Consider the following 23,933-nt stretch of genomic DNA (forward strand, 5'->3'; position numbering starts at 1 on the left):
AATGCATACATTTATATGAAATCTAATGCAAGAAAGGCTTTAAAGGGGGAAGTCGGACAACAAGCTTTGACTTAACCCAAAATCAGCCCACAGTAATTTCATATCCTTTACCTTGGAGAAAAATAGTTTCCATTTAAAATATATTTAAATATGTGAATGCAAAATCTTACAGCTACTTCTCTGCCAAATGTTAGTAAAAGATTATAAAGGGACATGCACTGGTGCCAAATGTGTGCTCTCATCGAGTTTGTTTTTATTACAAAAACTATCATACAAACTGTTGAACACTCTAAGCCAATTGCATCAGAGGGAGAGAGAAAGAAAATGAGGTAAGTTGAAACAGTGATGAGAATAAAAAAAAGTGTCAGGTCAATTTCATAGGCTCTTGATCACGATTTAGTATTGTAGTGGCATACAACCGCTTTAGTCAGTTTGTACCCGACATCTCTTTAACAAAATGCAACAACACATGCCTAGTCATGACATCACTTCCTGTTCACCCCCCAGTTCATACGATTCAGTGCCTTTTCCACAACAAGCCACGTTGTCCTTTAAACTTTTATTTTTCATATAAATTACTCTTTAAAACGGGAAAGGCAGGTTTGAGTGCACAATCTCTTGCTTGGTTTGCTGACTATAGGATTTGCTCTCGCCATTGCATTCAGACAAACTGTATTTCAAAATGGGATGCATGTTTGTTTGACTAGTTTTCAGTTAGAGAGTAGTCATCAGCAAGGTTAAAAAAGTAAAATGGGCATTTTATTCTTGTCACCCACCCCCCAACACACACACGCACGCGTACACACACCCCTCTTCGTCATCCTCCACTTCAAACACATCATTGTCTTTCAGTCCTAACTGCAATCTTGGGAGGTGTAGAAGATTGCAGGACGTTCCTCGCAGAATCGCAAGTCAGTCAGTCAGAGGCAACCATCTCGGGTGTTTGACAGTAGCGAAGCCGCACTGCTTCCCATTCCACCTTCTCCTCCATGTTCAGTTTGTCAGACGCTTCAGATGTTCACATATCATTGGCCAGCTCTTCGGTTTCCGTGGAGACGTCTCCATTGACGGCAATCTTCATGTGTTCCTCGTAGCCTGGGGGCATGAAGGCCAGGGTGTAGGGGAAGATCTTATGACACTCCGCCCGGTATGACTCGGCAGTTTCCTTAGCATCTTCGAGGCTGCCATCGCGCAGGCTTTCCAAGACCTCTGTACAGATCTGCAAGAATAAAGTGTGGTTGATTTGCTTGAACATGACACGGGAGTACATATCTAAATGTTTTTAAAACTATAAGCAGATCTGTTTTTGCACTGTGTGCACTTTCAAAGATAAAAGTTGATCAGATCTAAGCAGAAGATGAGCTCAATGCTTATGCGGCCAAATTACTGAAAGTTAAGTTTCGAGTAGAGCTGCACGATTATATATAAAATAAGAATCACGATTCTTTTGCTTAAAATAAAGATCACGATTCTCAAGAAATTTTAAAGATGTACAACCCCTGAACATTAGTTTTTATAGGTGCGAAGAATTAAGCTTCTAAAAGTTTCAGATAAGTGAAGATAATCTTTAAATTCAGTTAATGTTAATTGGAGGAATATGTATTCATTTTGTTTAAAGATTTTTTTTAAATATACATTTTAAGTAGCCTAAATAAAAAAACAAATATGTTTTGGTGCAAATTGCTGCAACATGGATTGGCATTACTTTATGGTAATGAGCTATGACATGGTTCGGCGGCAACCAATCGCAAGACAGAAACGTGAATAAATCTACATGCACGCTTAATCTTCACACCCACTAGAACACTTGGGCCACATACAGGAAAACGTAATGGAAGTAGTCAAGTGCAAAGACAGCAAGTGTGGTTATTTGGACGCAGCCAATGTTTCCCCTGTGCTAAAAACCCTTTCGGAAGTGATAAGATCCAGAATAAGAACCTCTTTTTGGTACTAAAACAACTTCAAGGTTTGTGTCGGACGTACCTGCGCATTGTTCTGCCTCACTCATTCTCTTCAGTTTCTGTTTCTTTCTATTGTTTGGGGGTGGAATCGAGATCACAATCTTTTAACGATTAATCGGAGCTTTAGTTTCAAGACAGTCATGATATACAAACAGCTGAAATAAATGACACTACGGTGGCCGACAAGGGTCACTGCACCAAGAGAAAACCCATGCAAATACAAAAAAATGCCAGCAAATCAAGAAAACATCTTTATCAGTTTGACAACATATGATACTTGTAACACACGTTAGTTTTCTTTCATTGCACTGCACTGACCCCTGTCGGCCACCGTATGATAGGGGCTGTTTACACTTGGGAGACACATCACGTTTACACCTGGTATTTAAATCCATCTCTTTTGTCTATTTTCGAATGCTTCGGTCCTGAATAATTTGAGTGGGTGGTCTGTCGAGACGGTGGGCGAGTCTCTCCGCTGTCATTTAAATGCGAGCGGCAGTAATGGCGAGTTTATATGGACGCAAACTAATATTATGTCAGAGTCCACTGCTTGTGTTGTAAGTAAACATGCTGCACAGTGTTTTGTACATGTGTATGTTAGAGCTTTCTCAGAATTTTCGGTGCAATTAATGAAATAGGATCTCGCAACTTTCACACGCTTGCAAAATCAAACAACGCAGGGATCAGTCGCTTTAGTTTTATCAATGAAAGGCTAAAAAAATAGCGCTGTTCATCGTGTGTTCGCGCCAGAAGTCAGAAAAGACGTAACACATTGTGTTTAGTACCTCAGATTAGATAAATGGGCGGAGAGAAGGCGGTCGCGTGTGGCTGTTCGAATACATTCAACCGCATGTGCGTTTACACTACAAAAGCAATCCGATCGAAAGGGGTTTCGACTACCTCTGAATGTGGTTGAAAGTGGTTGAAAGTGGACGAGCTCAAAACGTTTTGAACACTGTTTACACCTGCCATTAAAGGAATAGTCTACCCTTTTGCCATATTAAAGTATGTTATTACCTCAACTTAGACGAATTAATACATATCTATCTTTTTTCAATGCGTGCACTTACAGCGCGTCGTGAATGTGCTAGCATTTAGCCTAGACCCATTCATTCCTATGGTACCAAACAGGGAAGCCACCAAACACTTCCGTGTTTTTCCTATTTAAAGACTGTTACATGAGGAGTTATACCAGTAAGTATGGTGCCACAAAATAAAACTTTTTTTGGTACCATAGGAATGAATGGGGCTAGGCCAAACGCTAACACATTCACAACGCGCCGCACAGTGCACGCATCGAAAAAGACAGGTATGTATTAATTCATCCAGGTTGAGGCAACAACATAGTTCAATATGGCAAAAGGTTAAGACTATTCCTTTAACGTCGTCCATGATCCGATCGATGAAAACGCATGTTAATGCCAAGTGTAAACAGCCTCATACAGACTTTCCCAAAAACAAAGGAAGAGCTAATGTGTACAAAGTAACTCCCTTCCTTGATTTTTTGTTTGTTTTTTGAACTACTCAACAAAATAATGTAATTCTATATGCATTTACCATCCAAACATATCCTTCAAAAGTTATTGAGTGTATTGTATACCTGAACACTTCTGTTGTTCAGGGATTCATCAAGTGCTATAGCCAGTTCAACAGCTTTCTTCTGTGTTGAAGGGTCCAAGTAGAACATCATTTTGGCAGCTGTAAGAAAATGAAAACAGAGGTGAAAACGCAATCCGGAAAGAAACGATTGTGGTTTTATTGATAAAACTGTGCGTGTATGCGTTTGTACCCGCTACTCGGTGAGGGATGGAATTGGAGTGCTTGGTGAGGAAGGTCTGATTGAAGCTCTTGGCATTACTGTCCCCAAACAGCCTGGAGATTTCCTGCCTCAGCACCATGCTCACTGAATCTGCTAAGTCTTTACTTTCTGATACTGTAAACCAATCGATACACAGGAAAACATAAATAGAGAGAACACTGCTTGTGTACACAACACTAAAGTAGCAAACATCCTGATGGAAAAAGTAAAGCAAAGTAGACCAAAGACCTTGAGGCACACGATTTGCTCACCTCCTTTGAAGAAGCGCACTAAACACTGGTGAAGCCAGGGATGGTCTGGGTCTATGGCGTAGGCCCTCTTTACCGATTGCAACATTAATAGATACTTTTCTGTGAAACAATTATTAATAGAACAAAAGTTATTAACTAGTATAGAAATAATATATAGGCAAATGGAGATGTACTTGGGTTTCAGAGATGAAATAAGTATACCTTTCCTAAAGTAGATCTCAAAGGCCAGAAGGTGTGTGTCTATTTTGTTCTTTACCAGGTTTTTCAAGGGTGTCAGAAACTTTACAGCTTCATCTAATGGGTTTTCCACCTGGAAATAAAAAGTAAAAGTACAATTTTGTTTATCAGATACAAGTTCCACATCAACACATTCTCAAAGTTTTCACTATATTGTGAAAACTTCAGGAACTTTAACTCTTTCCACCCCATTGACGTAAATTACGAAAAAACGCTTCCCTGCCAATGACGAGCATTTCCGGCTATCCGCTATCCTGAGCAAGCTAATCAAGTGCTGGGACCAAAACCACCTACTTCCATCCTATATAGTATATAAAAGTGGGTAGTTTCGGTCACAGCGAAGGTCTTCATGATCACTAGAAAATCACAAATGGGCAAGTTTGATTAGGGTTGGACCTAAACTCTGTAGTGCTCTGGCCCTCCAGGGTAAGATTTGGGGAACCCTGCCCTAGGGCAAACAGCTGTATGTCCGTGTAAGTTTTGAGTATCGCTCTGAATCTGATCTTTATCAAAAGTCCTTCACAAAAATGGAATTATCTCAGATTTTTGTTCAAAATTTGGTGTTTTTGAAGAAACCTACCCATATTTAAGGGGTGATAAAAAGATAACTAATGAAGGTAGATGAAACTATTTTTTAAGCAGATGATTCGTTCTTTCATTTGAAATATTTTATGTTTATATATTTTAAGAACATTTTTTGAAAGGGCTTAAACTTTTGTAAAAATCATGAAAAATATTTCTCAAAATATCTACCTTTGTGTTCGTCAGAACAAAGAAATTTATACAGGTTTGTAACAAGGTTTGTAAAAAGAATTTACATTTTTGGGCGAACTGTCCCTTTAAAATGAGCAAAGTTGTTACTATCATTAAAAAAAAGAGCATGTTTCCAATATATATGTGAACCTAAACGACAAAACCAGCCACAAGTAGCATGGGTATATTGGTAGCTATAGCCAAAAAGAATTTTATGGGTCAAAATTATAGATTTGTTTAATGCCAAAAGTCATTAGGATTTTAAGAAAAGATCATGTTCCATGAAGATATTTTGTAAAGTTCCTACAAATGTAAAAAAGTATTTAAAAAATATTAGTAATGTGTTGCTAAGGACTTCATTTAGACAAATTTTTTTGATTTTCTCACTATTTTGATTTTTTTTGCCACAAATAGTTGTATCATGGCCAAATATCGTCCTATCCTAACAAACCATACATAAAACGTATTTATTCAGTTTTAATTAGACTTCATTTACCCTTATGACCCTTGGTTTTGTGGTTCAAGGTCATATATATATATATTATTCAGAGCGCATTCAAGACTAGACTAAAGCCCCGGATACACTGCATTTTTGGCTGTCCCAGACAAAAGATTGCCATCGTAAAACAATCGTTGCGATTTCTTTGATCGTGGCTCTTCATCGGTGGTCCTATGTCGTACAATGAGAGAGGTTCAAAGATGGCCGTTTTCCCAGTCTTGCGTCCAAAGATAGCCTACGATAGTTTTCTGACAGTGTCAGAAATTCGGCATGATCACCGCACAGTGTGTTTGCTTTCATACCAGAGTTTAATCGATCCACGCCGCACAGTGGGATAAGGTAATGATCTTATAGGAGGGCAAAAATCCTGCACTGTATTCCCGGGCTTAAGGTGCATGCTGCTGACGTCACCTGCTGACATAGTTTTTTACGAAGTAATTTGCGCATTTATACGGGCTGTTTAAGTATTGTTTACGTTTGCATAATGTTATTTTTAAAGCAACACTATGTAGTTTTTTTTACCTTTAAATAATGTCTCTAAACTTATTTCAGTGATAGAACAACTTTTAACTTGACAAATTGTACTGTTGCTGCAACCTGAGCACCCTCCTAGCTGCTACAAGAACACTCTGAAAGTGGCGGTGGAGGGTAGATCACACAGCCCCGCCCCTCCCCCTGCCTGCAGAAGAGTGTCTGATACCAGGCACTGTTGCTGTTTTCAACCACATGGGGGAGCTGTACGTCATTTTTACATGGAAACTACATAGTGTTGCTTTAAAGCGAAAAAAACATTGGCAACTATGTCAGCAGTATGCACCGTAGTTTAGTCATGAACGCACTTCGAACAACCATGGAGGGGAAGAAATTGCTGAAAAAATAGTTCGTTTTGTTTTCTTTGCGCACAAAAGTGTTCTCGTCGCTTCATAATATTATTATTGAACTACTGATGGAACATGGACCTCTTTGCCCATGTCTCTCATTCTTTTCTGGGAAACGGATTGTGAATGTAACTCAAGTCAATGGAACAGACAAAAGCCTCCCTGTTTTAATCAAAAATATCTAAAAATGTGTTATGAAGACAATTGGAGCACTTGGTGGTTTAGAATGACACAGGGGTACGTGATTTGCGATAATTTTCGTTTTGGAGTGAACTATCCTTTTAAAGAACATTTTGATTGCTCATTTTATGATCACTTATCCAAAACACACCCTGGCCAGTTTCTCCGGTATGAGTTCTTCCTTAGGTCCTCCGATCTCTTCGTCATCATCCTCTTTTTTCTTCTTTTGGTTCTTTAACTGTTTCTCCTTCTCTGCGTTCTTTTTCTCTTCCTCTAGCTGTGCTTTCTTCTGCGCTCTCCGCTGCTTGTTCCTTAACTTCTTCAGCTCTTTGTCCGTGAGATTCCCAGTTTGACAAAGCTCACTTTAATATAGAAACATCAGTCATGCTGTATTTGCTAAACAAACAATACAACATTGTGCGTTAAAACTTTGCACATATATGTAGTATTCCCAGTTTCAGTCTGCAGCTCTTTGCTATCATCGGTTAGGGGGTTGTCGTGAAGGTTGAGGTAGATTTGGATGGCGGTGTGTGATGCTTTAAAGTAGAATGGGTGCATACGTAACACGTCCTCTAGCTTCAGCAGGTCCACGTAGGAGCGCAGCGTCATCTTCCGCATGCAGTACGTATGGAAGTCAAACTGGTCGTCTGTTATCTCTACAAAGTGCTGTGAGGAAATTGTATGAAAGAGTCAAACAAACAGATGAGAAGGTCATATCAGATAGATAGCACATATTGTTTGTTCAATGGCTGGCATCTTTTTTTGAAAAACAAAGACTGACTTACTCTCTCAATCTCATGGCATTTTTTGAGTGCTTCTCCATATTTCTTCATAGATTTATATGCCAAAGCACATTCAGTCTGAAACCACATACACTGCATCTCATTTAAATTCTCTACGGCAGACGCTCCTTCCTGAAAAACAGCAACAGATGAGTTACACATGCAAATACACCCACAAAACTATGGCACAATCAGCCAAAGCATGGTTGTGAACTCGAATGCATGATCCTTCCCTCGTGAACTTGGCACACATTTCTTCAGCTTCTTTGATCAGGCCCGCTTTAAGCAGGTATTTGGCGCATTTGGAGTTAATGAATCGGTCCGCTGTGTCCAGGGCCTGAGCTTCATCCATCCAGCGAGCTGCTTCCCGGATGTTTCCAGCATGCTGAGGGAGAAACAGAAAGCGAGACATAACATGAGAGGTTAAAGGTCATACAAACAGGTTGGGATGTTGCTTGAACTGTGTGCAGTTTCCAGGACAATAAACTACAGTGTATACAGACAAAGTTATCTGTATGATCATTCCCTGTCTTTTGAGAAATATATTTACATGCATGCCCCACTTCACACCTAGTTTGTTTGAGCGGTTTAAACACTCTCGGAGCAGTTCAGTGTGTATATGTGAACAAAGCAAGTGATCTCAGATTCCCCAAAAAGACCCAAAAGTGATCAGAGCAGAGGTGGTCTGAGCACAGTTCGCTTTTGGTTCTTTTATGGTTCAATTTCTTTTGTGCATTACCTTGTAAATCTTGGCTTTAACCAGGAAAAGCTCTATCAGAGTAGGTGTGCTCTCAATACCAGCGTTGATGTATTCGAGAGCCATGGTGTGCTGACCAATCTGATCGTAATGCTGAGCCAGGAAGTACTGGACCCAAAGTAACGTAGTCGGCGGCTCCTCTTTGCCATCATCTACATTTAACCATCAAAAGAACCAATCAGATGCTGCTCTTGTCCCCAGCCAGTACAAACCAATGAATAACAAAGCAACTAAATTAATGTTAGTAAGGTGTATTGGAATATATGGAACGGAAAAAAAAACACACATACCATTCGGGCTGAACATTCGGCAGCTCCGCAAAGAAGTTTCAAAACCAACAACCAATTCTTCAATTATTGACACCTACAAATGAAAGGAACAGTTAAACACATCTGAACACAAACAGATGCCATACAGTTTATGAAGGGGACATATCACGATATCATGAATTCTTCCATGTTTATGCAAGTGCTATAATTGGCTCCCCATTGCTTTTATCAACCTAGTAACTTGGTAAACCTAGTTTTGGTAAACCATTCTCTGCAAGCATGTGAATAAATAGGTCATTGAAATCTGGTTCCCCTTGTGTTGTCAGAGGGGGATAATACTAGGGCTGTGTATCGCCAACAATTTCCCGATACGATACGCATCCCGATACAAGGGTCCCGATACGATGCGCATCACGATACAAGACTATTTTGAATTATATTTTTGTTCAGAATTTAGTAACATTATTATTATTATAATTATCTGTTTATTGTACATTGAATAAGCAGTGTTGTAACAGTTGTGTTTTTGCCATTCATTTATTAGCTTTTGCGGTAACTCATAGAAATACTAGTTAAAAAAGTTTTTTTAAAAGCAGTTTTACAAAGATAGTGTCTTAGCCTACTCTAGGCATTATATTTGTCTCTCATTTAATTATTCTATATCTATGAATATATCTATAAACATGCAGTCCGAGTTAATACTATTTAATAGAAATCAGATTATTAATGTGACAGCTATAGTTTGAAATAGCTCTGTATCTCTTCTCTAGACGTACACTTTTCACTTGCAAATCTTTGTCGTGTTTCTTCTCTTATGCGTTATGCTGTTTTATAAGAGAGTGTCTAATAAAGCCCTTTGCAGTAGTATAGGCTAAGATATCTGCGCTTTCATACTGAACTCATTGATTTTAAATACGCATGTAAGAGAGAGAGAGAGAGAGACAGACACGCAAAGTGAAAGTATACCCCACTACCTTTAACTCTACGTACTCTCTGCGTCCTTTCCATATGGATCACGTATCAACAGCGATTCGTCACGTTACTTTCAAAAGTGCATCCGAATCGATACAGAAGGTGCTGTATCGATGCGCGCATCGTCAGGCGTCCATGACTATGTATCGTCGTATCGATATTTTGAACACAGCACTAGATAATACCACCCCGTAATCTGCACTATCCAACCACGGCACTGCCATTTAGTGCAGAGATCAACTCATTTGCATTTAAATGGAGAAATTATCACTTAAAGTCCGTGTAAACTCTGATATTAAATGTGTTCTCAGTATGTCACACTACAGAAAATGTGTAATTAACCACCCAGCCAAATTTAAAGGATAAAAACATTCAAATTTAATAAAATAAAAATAAATAAAATAAAGTAAAATAAGTAATCAAAATCTTGGAAAAACAGGCAGGATTCTCTGCTTTCAAATGCTGGGGGGCTTGTCCGCTGTCAGCACTTAAACCACACCCACTCGCAGGAAAGCTGCCTTCTCTCTCAACTTTCATATACCTCTATAACCCTAAATATATATATCGATATATATATATATATATATATATATGCGATTCTGTTAGGAGCGGAGCCGTGCTCAGTGGGTCCAGTGCGTCACCGAGCTACTATTTTAGCCCCGCCCCAATAATCCCCAGCACAGAAATTTTGTGTTTTAACTGCTCTGATTTCAACTTCAGAAACATAGTGTGTTCTTACCTTTTCTTTGTCTTGGTAGAGAGATCGGAGTGTAGTGAAGACTGGAGGACAGCCTTTACTAAAATTAATTCTTAAATATTTATCCAGACAATCCCGAAACAGCTCACCTGAAAAAAAAAACTACACCTCAACATGACATATAAGCAGGACTGGGTACATCATCGCATAGACTTAAGACAAAAGTATTGTTCAGATTTAAAGTGTTCACTAGAGCAGTTAAAAAAATACCCTAAATATGAAATTTACCTCACGCACACTGCGTGTATACGCTTATATAAATATGTAAATAAGAGGAAGTGTTCCACACCAGAAAGGAAGTTGAGCGGAAGTCTGCGAGGTACGAGGCCTTTTGGGTATTTCTCCCAGGCTTCTTCATAGATCTTCAACTTCTCTTCAACGCTTGCTGAAATGCACAAGAATTTGTTAAACGATGTTACTGATTTGTATACTGTGATAACGGTTATGCTGAGATCTTAGTTTGTGATGTTGAGTACCGGGGTTGAAGGCTTTCTCCAGGCCGTGGTAATAAGACCAGTTCTCTGGATTTCTCTCCTGCAGTCGTTTGTACACATCTGCTGCATCCTCGAACCGCTCCAGATTCAAAAACAGCTCACCTATTCACCCACAACATCAAAAGAGATAAAAAAAAACAATTCGTCACAGAGCAACACAAAAATAAAGGCTGTGTCTAAAAGCTTTAAAACGCTGCCTTCGAGACATTCGGAGCATTTCGAGGTAGGATGACATCAAGGCATGTCCGAATCCAACGTTTGCTTTACTTCATCAGGTAAATTTTTGAAGGCAGCATAGATGTATGCTTCACTCCATTCGATGTCCCACAATTCTATGCGTGCACTTTACTAGGAATGTGATTGGTCGGCCTGATCGAGTTCGAAAAAAATGAAATGGCGTCCAAGAAAGTGGCTGGAGCATAGTTTTAGTGTAAATAATGTTATTTTTTCACTTTTTACACCTTTTGATTGCATTTCTAGCAAAAAATTAATATTGTAGTTTATAAATATTTGATAACTTATCACAAAGGCACTCTCTGTTTCCGATTTCCGTTACGCTGCCTATAAAGGCTGTGTTTCCTGGAGCTGCATGCATACACAAACGCTGCCCTCGAAGCAGACCAAGTCAAAAAATTGGAATAACAGTGATACAGTGTTTTTATGTACCTTTGGTCTCCTCCACGGCCAGTTTATCACAGATCTGTTTCTCATATGTGGTGAGATGCTCCAGCGCTTCCCTTAAGAGCCCTGCCTCCCTTAAGACCTGATTCTGATAGAGTAACAGCTCGCTGTACTCATAATCCACCTTATCAGGAGATGTCTAAAGAAAACACACAAAACATATATAAACACGTAAAAAAACAGGTTTCCTTGGAGATAAACACCCCCAATCCCTTCAAAACAGTTACGAACAATTAAAAGCTGCCAACATTTTGCTTCCGGTTGTGCAAGAAACCAATGAGGGGAAGTGAGAGTCTTATCTTGGACTCCACAAGAACCATGTGTGCCATTGTGTTGCCTGTTAACCTGCAGTGGCATTATGATGTCCTTACAATACCTCATTAACAATTGCTCTAGTTTCTCCCTCCCACTCCACAAATACTTCACCACACTGGTTCGGCTTCAAGACCCAAACTTTACCACCCAAGTGGTAAGCAAAACACTACAAAAATAGTTTATTGTACAAAAGAAACCAATCGTTATGGTCAATATTTTGAAATTGAGATTTATACATCATCTGAAAGCTAAATAAATAAGATTTCCATTGAAATGAGCTTTTACATAAACCAAACTTGAATAGGAAATCCGCAAGTAACGGGTAGCAAAGCAAAGTTTCTATGGGAGTTTCTGACCAATTTTGATTATGATTTTGCAGCGTCCACACACAAAAATAAAGTTTTGATATATTTATATTTATTTTTATTTAAAAAAAATCTCTTTATGGAACTTGATCTTTACATCATATACTAATGATTCTTGGCATTAAACGCGGAGTCCATGATGTTTGAAAGCCAATGTTGATATTTGAAATCACCTAAACAAACACGCCCCTACCCCAATAGAATCTGGACCTTCTGTTGATAGACCCGCCCCACACATACGCAACCCGACATTTGATTTGATTGGCTATAAGTGTGTTTTGGTAGTCGGCCCGTCTCCTTTTCCAACGCGTTTTTCAAACATCGTGGACTCCGCCTTTAAAGAAAAAATATAATTTTGACACATGCAATGTATTTTTTGCTTTTTCTACAAATATACCCATGCGACTTACATGGTCCAGAGTCACATAAGGAAAGTCATCCCTACTGAAAACTTACAAGTGTGTACAGTTACAAACAAATAGCCTACTACTATTTTTCTATTAGCCATAACAAAAACATTTTAAATAAGTGTTGCAAGTCTTGCGAAAGATATGTTTAATAATATAAAAATGGGAGAATTAGGGATGCTCATATCAGTTAATTTTCCCGACCGACAACCGTAGCTTCTAAACCGAACATTAACCGTTAACTTATAAGATTTTAATATGAAATTGTCATTTAGTAAAAATACAGTTGAGTCGACGGTTGTCTGTGAACTAGTAAAAACAAAACATTTAATTTGAACGTGCAAACAGCAGAGACAGATCAACAACAGAACCAGGATTCATACATTATCAGATATTCACGCAACATTATCTTATTAAAAAGCACACGATCGGTCCAGTGGATTAATATCCAAAGGGCAGATTGTCTCCGTTTAATCTACCACACTGGTCATTTCTAAAACAGGACGCTTTTCAGAAAGTTTTGGTTTTGCGTCGTCTTTCTCCGTTTGTGCAAAAAGAGCTAGATGTTTATGGTTAGGGTCAGAGGCCATCAGCGAACGTCTGTCCGGATGTGCGCGAGACGGAGCGCGTCATCTTGCGCGGACACGCGCGCGTCTCCGTTCAGCTTCCAAACACGCATACAAATGATTTCTCATACAAATGATTACTTTATCAGACCGTCAGGGCAGCAATCATTTGTGTCATTTACAGGACATTCACAAATTAAAGATAGAAAAGTGGCAAAATGTCTGTCGGCTCATGACGACACGCACCATGTATTAACAAATATTTTTAATTTTAACTGATAATGTTAATCGGTCATAAATACTTACCTTCGGTTAACGGTTAAACGGTCAATGTGAGCATCCCTAGGGAGAATTCGTCACAGGAGAATTTGTCTACTATCATTTACATTTTGCAGATGATTTTGTCCAAAGTGACTTACAAATGAGGTATCAATAGAAGCAATTAAAGCAACACAAGAACCGCAAGTGCACTAGAACTAGTCGCATCTAGTCTAACACAGTATACTAAGCCAAGGGTTAGGTTTTTGTTTAATGACAGAAAAGAAAAAGACAGAAAAATAGAAAAGAGAAAGAAATGGTTTTTTAGCCAATTCTTAAAGACGTCAGCAGATCTTGTCGCAACCGGCAGATTTTTTCCCTTTTTAAGAATGGCACCACAAGCCATCATTCGGTGGCAGATGATATCTATTATATTGTGGATGTGGGAATTTTGGACCTAATTTCTGGTTAATGAATAAATTATTAGGCATGCACCAATATATCTAGGGATGCTCCGATCGATCAGCATCGGTCGATCATCACATTAAATGACTCGATCGGTACTCTCAAAATTTGCTGATCTCATGAACCAATCTTTCTGTTTACTTTTGTTATCATAGGGCTCCTGAATGCAGCCGCAGTTTCCTGAATTTGTGAATGTCCTGTAAATATACTTTTAAAGCTCTACGGACGTGTCCGCACGTAAGGCGGACGCTGAAAGAAAGTACAGTATACTGTAGTGTTGTAGTCAAGACCACCTAAACCGAGACCAAGACAGGTTGAGACCGAAACAAGACCAAGACAGGCGGAGACCAAGTCAAGACCAAGACCAGTGCAAGTCACTGCATTAAAACACTTATGATAAAATGTGGAATATGCAAATGATTAGGCACTTCTTGTGTGTGCGCGTGTGCGTGTGTGTGTGTGCGCGCGCGTGTATGCCATAAGAGAAGTTGATAAAATATTCAAGGGCATTGCAGATATGTGGGAATTTATCTTTGTCTATAAGCAAATAAAAGTGAACAAACACTAAAAAGCTGAAATCAACTTGTAATTTTTAGAAGGATCTCTTGACAGAAATGCAAAATAATATACAAAACTAAATTATCAGAGGTGTATAAAGACCTTTCATAATGAACCATTATGTGTTTATTGCCTTAGAATGAGATGTTTTATCTACATACACAGAGGGTCCCCTTACATGGAAGCCGCCATTTTGTGCAGCCATGTTTCTACAGAAGCCCTTAACGGAAAAACTTTTTTACAAAGTTGTCTCTGACGATGACATGTTTGTCTGGTAGCGGCTACCGTAGCTTCTCTATGTGTTTCAAATGCAAGAGGTGAGCAGTGGACTGAGCTGTTGGCTGCAATTCGCAACCTCACCACTAGATGCCACTAAAATTTACACACTGCACCTTTAACACAATGCAGGTGTTTTTAGTAATAAAATTAGACAATTTGTCACTGAAAGAAACTTAAACAATGCCAGCATCATATGCCAAACCTGAATAAACTGCATAAAATTAATGATAAAAAATAAATGTGTGATGTCCCATCACTTGTGGTCTAGACCGGTCTTGAAATAAAATTCAGAGTCCTTTTTGTCTGAGACCGAGACGAGACCGAGTAAAAATGCGGTCGATTCCAAGACAAGACCAAGAGCTTTAAAAAGTGGTCTTGAGAACTACAACACTAGTATTAGAGCCCGACCGATATGCGTTTTTCTGGGCCGATGCCGATACAGATATTAGGGAGTAAAAAAGACCGATAACGATATATCGGCCGATATCTTTGTGTATATTATAATTCAGTACACATATACTGCAGTATATTATACTACAGTACTGTACATAGAATACACTATATACTTCAACATAATATACTGTTTATGAATAAATACAATTAAATGCAATGATCACTCACAAATGTGGTGATCCAACACTTATATTGATGTGACAAAGATATGTACTATAGGCAAGAAGTTAACAATAAACTTTATTATCCAAAATGAGTCGGATATCAGTGCACTTAACAGTAAACTTGACTTATTATAAATAACTTGAAAACACAAAGAGAACAAAATACATAAAACTTGCATCATTTGCAGTTTTGACAAGAATAACGTTATAAAGAGAAACTTATGAAGTCATTGATTATTAGCTTTACAGTAAGTTGTGTACTTCACAAATTTGTTAGCCACTCACCGTTACGAAGACAATGCTTGACGGAGCACATACTAATGAACGCTATGTTTAATGTTGTGCACAACGTTTTTATAACACAAACCTCAGGGTTCCGTGCAAACTTTAGACTTGTATAAAACTAAAGCGTCTTCGCTCCGCCTCTTTTATTTAGCAAGGGTGTAGAGTTGCGCGAGCTTATTGAATCAATTGCTCTGAAATTAGCATGTTAACTAACAACACAAGCAGCAGTAATATCATATAGTGATATATAAGTGCACAGTTGCGCGTAGTTTAAACGTGTCATTTCTCCGTCTCGCGTCATTTCTCCCGCTTGCGTTTTAACTCGCAAGTCGACAAAGAGACGGATTAAAAACACCAAATGTAAACGGGAATGTGTCTCTCTTGTCCATTTATAATCCAATCGACCAAAGCGCGTCTTAATACCAGGTGTAACAATGTTGTGAAGAAGACACTGCGTGACTGCTTCCATGCCACCTGAACTGAGAGACTGACTGAAGTGAAGGGGGTGGGGGATTGGATGGTGTCACTTCAGTGAGTTACCTGGGTCGCCATTAGCAACCAGTAGGGCGCACTCTGCTGGACAAACAAGTACTTACATCTTTCAAATGCATTTAATGTGTTCTGTAACAAACGTTCATATCGGCGCATATCTGCGGCTTATACGCCGATACAGATATATCTGCGACATGCTCATATCGGCCGATAAAATCGGCAAAACGATAAATCGGTCGGGCTCTAACTAGTATACTGTACATATTTTGTCTGTGTGTTCAGGCTTTGATGAACCCTGTTTGCGCGTCCAACATTACACAAAAGGAAAATGTTTACACACATTTGGATTCTGTGATTCTGTCCGCGTTATAAGCATCGTGAAGATCATAGGGCTCTACTAATAAATGAATAACTTGCCTCATCTTACTCCACTACTTCAAGTCTAACTGACACTGTGATTGTAAACCAAGAGCGCATCTGGAAGTGCTTGCGCAACATTACGCACAGTCTCAATGCCTAAACATTATCGATCACTTAACAAACTGCCGTTATCGCTTTATCGGGGAAATTATCGTTATCGAATTATCGCCCAGCACTAATACAGTACAATAAAATTAGGCAATATGTAAAATAAACAGGTATGAATATGCAAAGAATTTTGTCTTAGCTTGCTTAAAGTTCAGAAAACTTTACAACTATTAGCATTATGTAAGAGAAGAACTTTCTTTATTTGGCGACGCAGCACCTTGGGCACGCCTCGAGAGACTGCTGCTGCATGAGCACAAAAATGGGAGAATTCATCACAGTAGAAGAGAGAGAGCGAGAGAGCTCCATGGTGTATCCACTTGCGCTTATTAATTACACAAATTTATTTGTCATTAGTGGATTATTTTACATGTTTGTCCATCACACCCAGTCTAACACGCGGGAGTACAGAATTTGGTATTGGCCGATCATGACGACAAGAAATCGGTACTCGTTATCGGCTGCAAAAGTCCCGATTAGGGGTGTGACAAGACACTTAATACGAGACGAGACACGAGATTGGGTTTATGAGAACGAGACGAGATTTTTACCTTTAAGAAATCCTCAACGATAAAATAAATGATTGGGAAACTGAAATCACATTATTTTGAAATGTTTTAACTAATCTAGGACTGTCCCTAACAATTATTTTGCTAATTGATCATGAAGTATTTTGATATTTTTGATAATAAAAATAGACCCAATTTAGCAATAACCCTTAAAATTACATAATAATGACGATGCAATAATAATTTGTTCAAACAAAGTATCAAAATGTAGCATTTGTAATAAAAAGCAGCATGTATATGTACTATAACAAATGCCTGCAGGGGGTGCTAACGGACCCGCTTCTGTTCCTTTCACTTCAGAATCTAAACTTTAGGCGCTTAATTTTAACCAAACAACGTTTAAGTTCATTTAAATCTTTTATATTTGTCCAATTCTTTATAATAGAAATTATATAGCAACTGTTATTCTTGAGCAAGAACATGCAAAGATAAACTCTGAGTGAGGGTTTAATATGCTGAGACACTTCTAACACTGATCAACAGACACTCACAACGCGTCTAAGATGAAAATTATTGGAAGCCCAAACAAAAAAGCACATGCAGTAAAAGACTAAATATAATGCATGCACACTGCACTGGAAAAGATTTAGCCAGAAACTTAACTTCATGCTGACAGTGACCGTTTCTCAATATCTATCAGTATCGTTAGATGTCAATATCGCTATCATCCTTAATAATTATTTTCTTTTGAACCTGCTGCTGTGCCGGTACATAAATTTGACAAGTATGTCGCATCTGCCACATCAAACTTTACCTGTTGTGTTTTTCTAAACTCCTCAATGATCTTGGCGGCCATCTCATAGTCCTCCAAGAGGTGATACGCGATGGCGTAACCAATCCATGACGCTCGCTGGGCCGGCCGCAACTGTAGTAGCTGATACCGGGTCTCCTATTAGAAAAACACATTCACATATAACCAGTTATTAAACTTAGGGATTCGTTTTTGTTGAAGGGAGAACAGAATCTTAAGATCTCAAATATATAAATGTAAACAAAGTACTATAAGACAATTGTGCAAAGTCAATTCAAGAACAAACCAACAATTTTGTAAGGCTCTTCAGGTTGTAATTAAATAATTCAAATATGAAATACTGAAAACATGACAAAGGTTGTGTTCATTCTTTGTTAAACACTGCAACCAAAGCAAAGCACCTCCATTAAATTCAGTAAAATCCAAAGCGAGACAGACTAACCCGGTAACCCTCCAGGTCTCTCATCTGGATCTGCAGCAGGGAAAGGTCTCTCAGGATCTGCAAGTTGTCTTTGTCCCATTTCAGTGCGTTCCTGTAGCACTTTATAGCCTCGTCATACTTCTTGTCAGACCTCTGGAGCAAACCGTACACATGCCAGCCTGAAAACATCACGTTAAGGAAAAAAATCATAGTAACAACAGTCTTTAACAGACTAACAATCTGTAGTGACCAACAAAATTAACATCACAAAAACCCAAGAAAGACACACACAGACAGACGAAACTCTTGAATATGAAACATTGGATTGGCAGCAACACAGTTGACAAAAACATTTGGTGGCGTCACTACAGATCACATTCAGAGCGGAAAGAAATCTTGGCTAGGGGGCATCACCCCATCAGAAGCGCCAGCAGAAACCATACAGAGAACAAATTGAAGTGTAAAACACATTTGCTATAAACACAAGCACACAGAGTAATTCCAACTGTTCCAACACATGGATCACTATCGTCTTGTGAACAGCACTGGGTAATGCATAACCGTAATGCACATTATTATAGCACGAAGGATACAGACATGGCTCTTCAGGTCATTTCTGAGACCCCGGCGGACAAGTTCATATGCTTCCTCTTTCTTCCCCAGGCAGTTTAGGGTCAGCCCTTTCATCGCCAGGGTTTCTGCAAAAGACCACAAATGTTACCCTTAAAAAGCCACACAGATCCAAAATCGAAACTAACCTTTATTGCAGTGTGTCATGTAGCTGTCCATCAATGTAAACAACATGTAAAGTAGTTGAACCAAAAAGTGCACGATTAATAAAGTTATTGGCTTCTATAGCAGGGAGTCGACTCTGAATCGCTGAAACGAGTCGCTATAGGGAATGAGTCTTCTTCCTGATATTTGCCACGTCACATGAACGCATCCACGTCACACGAGATGCTAATCTCCGCCTACAGCCTTGCCCGCGGGAGAAACGAAAACTATGACCCGCCCACAGCTAGTTAGTGTGTGTAAACATCATATCATGCTGTGTTTTCAGATTGTGTTGTTTTCACTACCAAAGGAGACTTTTTCAAGGAGGGATATACTAAACGTGTCTGGCTGTGAAGAATCAGTGGTTAAAATTAATTTTTAACGGAGGGATTTAGACGTTTGGCAATGAAAGATGGTTCAGTACCCACTTTATTTGGAACAACATGCGTCTTCTAACCACAACCTGTAAGTGTGATTATAGCTACATACTTGCTTAAATTAGTTTAAAATGTCTATCATCATTTTTATTGCTTGGATTAATGATGAATGATGTCGTTGTCAGAGAGTCACGTTAGCAAGCGGTTAACGCATGCTGCACTTTCGGTTTTGCTATGACCTGGTTATTTTACATAAGTGCTAGCCTGACGTTGCCATACTCAATTCTAGTCAGAATTTGAATCTGATACCGCTCCATTGAGCTATAATTATGAGGCGTGTCTCAACCGAAAAATGCCTCTGCACTCAATTGGATAGACCTACGACCAATCAGAGCAACCGAGTGTGTAACGTATGTTGAAATTACGTCTTTGCAGCCTGACCGAACTGGTAGTTATTCGCTACAATGACACTAACATTGTGATTATACCGAGTTAGCGAATGTACATCAACACCTATTATGTTTACAACATTTCGTTTATATCACAACATGAAGTATTTACTAAGTCATAGAGTAAGACTATCTCTTACCATTTGTACGTTAGGTGAACTTCATCCACGGCGTTAGCCATTTCAGTTGCGACCAACTTTTGCCGAATAGGACATCAACAAATGCCCTGCTCGCGTTTCTCTGTTCCTCTTTTAAAATCAATGCTCTGTCGATATCTTTTAGTACAGACTCAATGTCAGAATCCACACATCTGAACTCTACAGCGGCAGCCATTCAACACACGCGTTCTTTGGTGACGTGGTTCATTACGTTACTGTTGATTATCTGTCCATCATCGTATAAAGCCCGCCCTGACAATTTGATTGGTTCGACCAGCATTTGTCCTAAAATAGTAGCTCCTCAACGCAGAAACCCCAGACCCATCTTCCCGTTTACAAAATCTTGTGGGCGGGGCTAAGATGGGCTGGCACCCAGGCTACATAAGTGCTTAAATGAGTGTAAAATGTCTATAGTCGTTTTTATTGCTTAAATTAATCATGAATGATATCGTTGATTAAACTCTATATGCTGTCAGAGTCACGATAGCAAGCGGTTAACGTAACTCATGCTCAATAACGGGTTTTGCTATGACACGGTTAGTTTACATAAATGCTTAAATGAGTGGAAAATTGTTTGTTTCGATCGTCGTTTGTATTGCTTGGATTAATGACGAATGATGTCGTGTGTTTAAACTCTTAATATACTGTCAGAGAGTCACGTTAGCAAACGGCTAACGCCTGCTCACTTACGGTTTTGCTATGACCCGGTTAGTTTACATAAATGCTTAAATGAGTGTAAAATGTTAGTTTCAATCGTCGTTGTTATGGCCTGGATTAATGATGAATGATGTGTATTGATGTTGACAATGTCTTCTCAGTAAATCATGTTAGCATGAGGTCAATACATGTTGCACTATTGTTGGTCTGTGCGACTGATCTGTGATCTGTGCAAAGACACTCTGTCAGTTGACCAATCAGAGCAGAGTAGGCTACTGAAAGGTGGGGTTTAGGCAGACTTGAGTCGTTGAACGCTTCACACGAATCGTTTGGGGATCTCTGAGAAATGGGGTAATTTTAAATTTATATTTTGAGAAAATTACAGAGTTTTTTGACCTTGCATGCATTTAAACCTGTTGTCCGGGACGTATAAACAGTGATAGGATGCTTAAAATTGTCATCTTACTGGCTCTTTAATATTAACCAAACCTATAACGGAATGGGCAAGTAAACAAATCCCTGCTCTTTTTTTATCAGGAGTTTGAAAGCAAGAACATTTATGAATACAATCCAATGCAAAGCAAAGCAAAGCATCAGGCTGTTTGCATGCAGTTTAAGGGATATGGTTCTTCAAAGCAAAACTCTCTGGTTCTTGCATGTCTTGTGGTAAATTACATTTGAAGTTATTGCATGCCTCCATATTTGATTTTGACACTAACGTGTTCATTTTGGTTTCGATATCTTGAATGACATTGAATGTGCATGCAAATTTGGAAATTTTGTGTCAATGTATTCTCAATATTGGTCATTTTTAGATATTAGCAATGTTTATTAGGAAACCCATTAATCACTATGCAGTATATGCAGTACATGGAATATGCACAAACACTCACCTCCATGTTCTGAGAACTTGGGATTTGAGAGAATCTGTTTGCAAAATTTCAGCCCATTTCTGTACTGCTTGTGTTCATAACATCGCTGAAAATATAAAATGTGAAAGAGAGCAGTTAATAAAAAAAACGAGAGAGAGAGAGAGAGAGAGAGGGAGAGAGAGAGAGAGAAAGAGAGAGAGACTTGTTTGTCCTTTGGAAAGACTGTAAATGATGGTAATTTACTCTGAGTACTTCTATTTGGAGAAGAATTGAGCTTCTGTTGTTCTCTGTATTACACAGCCCTCTGTTTAGGCAGCGGGTGGTAAGAACACTGACATCACCTCATTCTGTCCACAAACTTGAATCAGATTTTCCTATTTTAACACTACTCACTCATTTTGGATCAATCAATGCGTCCTATAATTTTCTGATTCTAAACTATTATTGTTATTGTTGTGATGGGGCTTTAAGGTTGTTGTTTAAAGAATGCGTTGCAAATTGAAAACTTAAGAAATTTTCAACTTCTGCCGGCGGATCCACAATTCAAACGCCAAAGTACCGATCAGATTAACTGATTGATGTTGATAATTGACGTGAGGTGATTAAAATCTGATCACGAAATCTGTTTCTTAGCCGTCACAGAGCGAACAGCTAACATCTTTAACACTTACCAACGAAAGACACAATGGTAGCGCAACCTTCTCTAGCAGTAAAAAGCAGCTTGATCAGGGCTCCAACATTCGAGAGGGCTTGCAGTCAGGAGATTTATAATGATAATGTGAATCATAATAACTATGATATTTTTAATGTACAATAAAATCAATCTAACACAATATCAACAAGGTTTGCCAAATAGAAAAGATATCATATAAAAAAAACTCACAGCATATAGCACTTCTGTGTGACAATTCTGAAGTTTTGCTAGCGAGAGAAATAAAAAAGTTAACTCTTTAAAAATCTGAACTTCTAAACAATTTACCAGCATCTAAATTTCACAGTTCAATGGCTCATACGTAGAGTGGATGGTGCATGTGCAGCTTATCACATCAAGTTTACAACTTAAAAATTAAAATCACTCTTTTCTATTGCTTGACAAATCTTCAAGACAAAACTGAGTATCCCAAAATCCATGTAAACCCTCCAACAACAGACTACTGAATATAAAGGCCAAGTACTGGTTGAGCTTGCCTATGCATGTAGGCCCAGTATGCTGTCAGTGTCACCTGCTTCCTACAGGCTTCACAAGCAATTTAGGCCTCCCAAGTCAATCCCAAATATATTCACACATCCAAAAAATATCTAATGTGCAGGAAGAAACTTCATGTTAAGTGACTGAAATAACCAAATTATAATCTAACACTGACAAAGTTGCCAATCAGCAGCTTCATGAGCACTTAATAAATTCCAGCTCATTGCTAAAAGGCCTCAGTGACAAACCATTAATACGATCTGCAATGAAATCCATCATGTACAAGTAAAGTGTACAGATTTTATGTTCTTACAGTGAATTACATGTGTATAAACAAGTGTTAAACTAAGTTAAGCATCTCAACTTCAGAATGGTCTTGAATTGGAAACAACAGGAATACAGTCAACATGTTAAACCAAACACCAACTTAACAACTCATATTTAAACTAACATAAACAACATAAATATAAAAACACTTGCTTTGCAAACTAAAGAAATGTTATTTAGCAGTCTAATATTTCAAAAAGAGTATTGGCTGAACAGGCCAAGAGACTGACTTGAGACACTTAAAGTGCTACTATAAGCCTCATAGCAGTTTGGCAATATTACCACTATTGTTATTTAAAATAAAATAACCAAAAACTACAAATCTCATTCAGTTTTCTCCACTCACTATGAGTCTTCATCATACAGCACTGTCTCTTCATGATAAGCTACATTAGCACACTGACAGCTAGCAGCTAGCAGGCTAAAACCTAGCCTCCATTTGACAGAAAGGGGCTCTTGATCGAGTTTCGCATGCATTTACAAGACTGGATGGGCACCAGAATCAACCTAACGTGTATATCACCTTCATGACAGCAGCCGGCAGACTTTATTTGCAAGATGAATGTTGTTGTTGCACTGAAACATTTGTACTCACCAGGATCCTTTTGAAAAGAGCGTTTTCTTTGGGTGGCAGAGTGACTGTCGGCATCCTTTACACTCTTTATATCAACACATGTGAAACAAATGCGGGTGTGTGTGGCAGCGTCTAGCCCAATATTACCCCCTTGTTTTCTGAGTCCTCGCTCCACTCGATTAAAGTGTCGGTTTCGGACTCACTAACCCAGCCCTCACGTGGTGACAGAAAAGCCCCCTTTGAGCCCAAAATGGCCGATGCGACGCTTCTCCTCCGGGTCAAGCCGCTCCGCTGCTAGCAGGACAGCAGGAGGCGCATCATTTATGTGTCAAATTATAAATGCGTTGTGTTTGCACTTTATTGCCTTCAAGTTAATAAAAAAAGTCGTAATTT

General features: G+C 38.8%; 1 protein-coding gene across 1 annotated transcript; it reads right to left on the reverse strand.

Annotated features, from left to right (window-relative positions):
• Window positions 1–231: 231 nt before the first annotated feature.
• Window positions 232–23,838, reverse strand: naa15b (N-alpha-acetyltransferase 15, NatA auxiliary subunit b). Its single transcript, XM_073862464.1, has 20 exons — window positions 23,562–23,838; window positions 21,472–21,556; window positions 18,757–18,861; window positions 18,185–18,342; window positions 17,746–17,880; window positions 11,276–11,429; window positions 10,592–10,711; window positions 10,405–10,500; window positions 10,098–10,204; window positions 8,408–8,480; window positions 8,100–8,269; window positions 7,587–7,745; window positions 7,364–7,486; window positions 7,026–7,244; window positions 6,730–6,918; window positions 4,233–4,341; window positions 4,032–4,130; window positions 3,751–3,894; window positions 3,562–3,659; window positions 232–1,219 (listed from the first exon to the last, which is right to left on the reverse strand). The coding sequence occupies exons 1-20, from the start codon at window positions 23,613–23,615 to the stop codon at window positions 1,019–1,021; spliced, it is 2,598 nt and encodes an 865-aa protein (XP_073718565.1). The 5' UTR covers window positions 23,616–23,838; the 3' UTR covers window positions 232–1,018.
• Window positions 23,839–23,933: the final 95 nt, after the last annotated feature.

This window comes from Misgurnus anguillicaudatus, chromosome 3 (genome assembly GCF_027580225.2).
Source record: "Misgurnus anguillicaudatus chromosome 3, ASM2758022v2, whole genome shotgun sequence".
Lineage (NCBI taxonomy): Eukaryota > Metazoa > Chordata > Actinopteri > Cypriniformes > Cobitidae > Misgurnus > Misgurnus anguillicaudatus.

Excerpts from the sequence above, each read along its gene's own strand:
- naa15b (XM_073862464.1), bottom strand. The coding sequence starts at position 23,615 with ATGCCGACAGTCACTCTGCCACCCAAAGAAAACGCTCTTTTCAAAAGG. Across the intron at positions 21,557-23,561 it reads CTCTTTTCAAAAGGATCCTG|CGATGTTATGAACACAAGCA; the intron begins GTGAGTACAAAT and ends TTATATTTTCAG. Across the intron at positions 17,881-18,184 it reads GAGACCTGGAGGGTTACCGG|GAGACCCGGTATCAGCTACT; the intron begins GTTAGTCTGTCT and ends TTTTTCTAATAG.